This window comes from Helianthus annuus, chromosome 2, assembly GCF_002127325.2.
Source record: "Helianthus annuus cultivar XRQ/B chromosome 2, HanXRQr2.0-SUNRISE, whole genome shotgun sequence".
Classification (NCBI taxonomy): domain Eukaryota; kingdom Viridiplantae; phylum Streptophyta; class Magnoliopsida; order Asterales; family Asteraceae; genus Helianthus; species Helianthus annuus.
Window position 1 is genome coordinate 157,982,103 of NC_035434.2, and position 3,685 is coordinate 157,985,787.

Sequence of the window (3,685 nt, forward strand, 5' to 3'; positions counted from 1 at the left end):
CGAAATCCCCAAAAGTGGGTACCGGTACCGAATAAACCTGGTACAGTACGGCTTGATACGGTCGGTACTGGTACGACATCGGTATTTGAGGGTAAACCCCGATAAATACCAGTGCCGAACGGATACCAAAAATACACTTAGTTTGGTAAATTTGATACCAGTACCGGTACCCGATACTATTCATTTATTTCTATTATTATTCATTCATTTGTCTTTTTAATAGTTATTTATTTGTTACTGTTCAATGACTTCTGTTATTAATATATAGGTTAATATATAGGTTAATACATAGGTTAATGTCTTTTTAATAGTTAAACCTGGTACAGTACGGCTTGATACGGTCGGTACTGGTACGACATCGGTATTTGAGGGTAAACCCCGATAAATACCAGTGCCGAACGGATACCAAAAATACACTTAGTTTGGTAAATTTGATACCAGTACCGGTACCCGATACTATTCATTTATTTCTATTTTTATTATTATTCATTCATTTGTCTTTTTAATAGTTATTTATTTGTTACTGTTCAATGACTTCTGTTATTAATATATAGGTTAAAGGTTAATTTATTTGTTACTGTTCAATGACTTCAGTTATTAATATATAGGTTAATATATAGGTTAATATATAGGTTAATATTTACAGAAATTATAAATTTGACAAGATTCTCTATTTTTTCATCTTTCATTAATTAAATGGGGTACGTTATCACACTTCATATGTCAATTGTTATAACACAAATACATATAAAATGATCAAAATCTACAAAACCCAAACTTGATACTGATTTAGTCTTCCTCCTCGTCTGTGACAAATTTTCCAGTACCAGGATTCAAGGCAGCAACAAAGAAGAAAGCAACATTAAACAACACAAGTGGCTCGATCTCGCTTATCGGGAGCCCGGTCTCAATGTTTAGCTGTGCTAGAGCTCCTTTTCCAGTGATGATTTCACCGATCAACGAGAAAGCAATACCTAATTGAGCCAGCCTTCCGACAAAGAGCTCATTCGCCTTGGTGAACCCGAATAATGGACCTATAAACAACACAACCCAAAGAGTTTGATTATCATAACTTTTATATCATACAATACGTTGCAACTACTTATTGGATTATAGTTATTAGGGTTCACATTTTAGTTTGAGACCGTGAAACCATCATAATGTAATTTCGATCAATTGGTTACTTGGTAGTTTTCAAACTGTACCACACGTTTGGTTTGCAGTTTATTCTTAATACTGGCTTTTGGGGTTTGTAACTTTTATATTTTAATTTCGTCCTTAATTATTTTAAGTTAAACTATACTAAAAGCATTAATAATGAATCCCTTATATATTTGTGAATGTGTTATTTATATTATAAGAAATGGTTGTGAATGAAAGAGAGAAAAAAATATGGAAGAGAGAAAAAATGTTACTGTTCATCTATAAATATACGGGAAACACTCTTCCCCCTATAAATTGTTTAATATTTTTGAAAGTAGTTGTGATGAGGGAGAGAGAAAATGCAATGATAAAGATTTAAAATTATATTATTTAATCAAAAAGAAGATAAAAAATGAGTGATTTTTAGTATAATTATATCGATAAAGATAAGGATTCTAATATGAATCCTCTAATGATTAAGCTTTGCTTAACGATACGATATAAGAAGTTGTGCTTTTAAGTTTTAAGTACCGGTACATTAATGCTTTTTTTTATTTTAATCCTATTTTTATTTTTTTATTATAAAGGCCTAATAATCCCAAACCATGAAACCAAATCGGAGTCAAACCTTTAGAAATGGTTTGATTCGAGGTTAGTTTTCAAAGATATGGTTTTGGTTTACAATGTTAAAAGGTTGTTACTAACGGTGTGCTAGTATTTGACCTAAAAACCATTAAAATAGAATCGTGAACGCCCCTAGTTACCACGATTTGTTCTCCATTTCGTCTTTATATTTCAAAATGACCGTTTTTTGTAATTCACAAGTCGATTATATTGTTTGAAAATGTGCCAACATGGTTTTGATCATCCCTTGGCTATTAACCATAACTACAATAACACAAACTATGCATACCTCCTTCGCTAAGACCCAAAGCGGATCGGAACCCCTTCCCAGGAGGAATAACAGCCTTGTCAAGTCCGGTTGGCTCATCAACAAACCGACCGCGATCACCCAAAGCTCCAATGGCTCCAAGGAGTGTGAAGAGGATGAAGAACAGAAGAAGTGGCTCGGCTTCATAGATCGGAATCCCGGTTTCCAAATTGAGTTGGGATAGAATTCCTTTTCCGGTTATTGCTTCTCCCAACAATGATGCCTACATAAGTCACACCAAATATAGTGTATGTGACACTAGCATATATATATTTGTTCATTTTTGGTTAAACTATCAATATGTACAAACGTAATAGTATTGTGCCAATACTCACAGCAAAGCCAATCATAGCTACACGGCCAACAAAGAGCTCGTTTTGCTTCGTGAATCCAATACCTCCCGATGTGCCAAAAATGCCATCTTCAACCTTTGGCTTCGGAGCCGGAGCAGCCTGAAAGATTTGAACGCGACGAATCATGAAAAATTGTAAGCATGTTTAGATCATAGTAAAAGATCCACTAATTTGTTTGGAATAAATTAACTTAACATATGACACCTGAAATGTCATACTTCTTAAAACCCATTATAAACTTTTAGAAGGTTGTAATTTAAATGGAGAAATGGACATAACTCGGTAATGTAAATAAACATAGGTGTATTACGATAAAAAAATACAAGATAGACGCATGTACATAATAGTTGTTGTATATATGTTTTATCGTCACACACTTACGTGTACATAATGTTGTTGTATGTATGTTTTACAACAACATAGACGCATGTACATAGTAATTTTCAAATATAGTAAAAAAAGATAAACATATGCATATCTTTATGGGCTTATGTGTTATGGTTAAAATAAAAAGTTCAAATGTTATATGCTTCTAATAGTTTTCTTATTTAAAATTACTTATGCATTGAAATACTCACTATGTATCTACTATTTATAAACCAAAATATTAATTAATTTGGTTTATTTAATTGTTATGTCCTATTTTTCAACCTTGACATAACTCTAGCAAACCTAAACACTAGGAAGTGACTCCATTGAACTAGTACAATGCTTAGAAACAAATATAAAATATGAAGCTAATACAAACCTTCTTAGGGGCAGCTTTTGTCTTGGGTTTAAAAAGGGCAACCGGGCTCGAAAATGTAGTAGACGTCGGAGACGATTTAGGTAGAAGACTCGGAGGGAGTACGATATATGAGAAAGGTTTCGGTCTAAGTGATCGAAGCAACGGTTGGCCTGAAATGATGGTGTTAGATGTCAACAACATCGTTTGAGCCATTTTCTATTATTGCTTCTTCAGTCTACCCTTCAAAAATGTTGTGTGTTTTGTTATTTAAATTATTATTATGAAGTTGTTTTTATTTGTTGAATAGAAAGAGATGAGATTTTGGATAGGGTATGATCACTAGTTAAGGCCAAATACGAGACCACGTTTCTTTGTAATCTGCATTTACAATTGCCTCCCTTGCATTCTTTTGATCTTTATATATTGCATCCTTTTGTTTTTCTGGCTTTTTTTTTTCTCTATGTTGATGGATGGTCAACAATAGTGTCAATAACAATCGAACTTGAACTTGATGAGTAAACCCGAAACATT

At 33.1% G+C, this 3,685-nt stretch overlaps 1 protein-coding gene across 1 annotated transcript; it reads right to left on the reverse strand.

The window, feature by feature from the left end:
• Nucleotides 1-652: 652 nt before the first annotated feature.
• LOC110925218 (photosystem II 22 kDa protein, chloroplastic) lies at nt 653-3,464 on the reverse strand. Its single transcript, XM_022169187.2, has 4 exons — nt 3,176-3,464; nt 2,410-2,526; nt 2,057-2,297; nt 653-1,034 (listed from the first exon to the last, which is right to left on the reverse strand). Exons 1-4 carry the CDS (start codon nt 3,365-3,367, stop codon nt 790-792), a joined length of 795 nt encoding a protein of 264 aa, XP_022024879.1. The 5' UTR covers nt 3,368-3,464; the 3' UTR covers nt 653-789.
• Nucleotides 3,465-3,685: the final 221 nt, after the last annotated feature.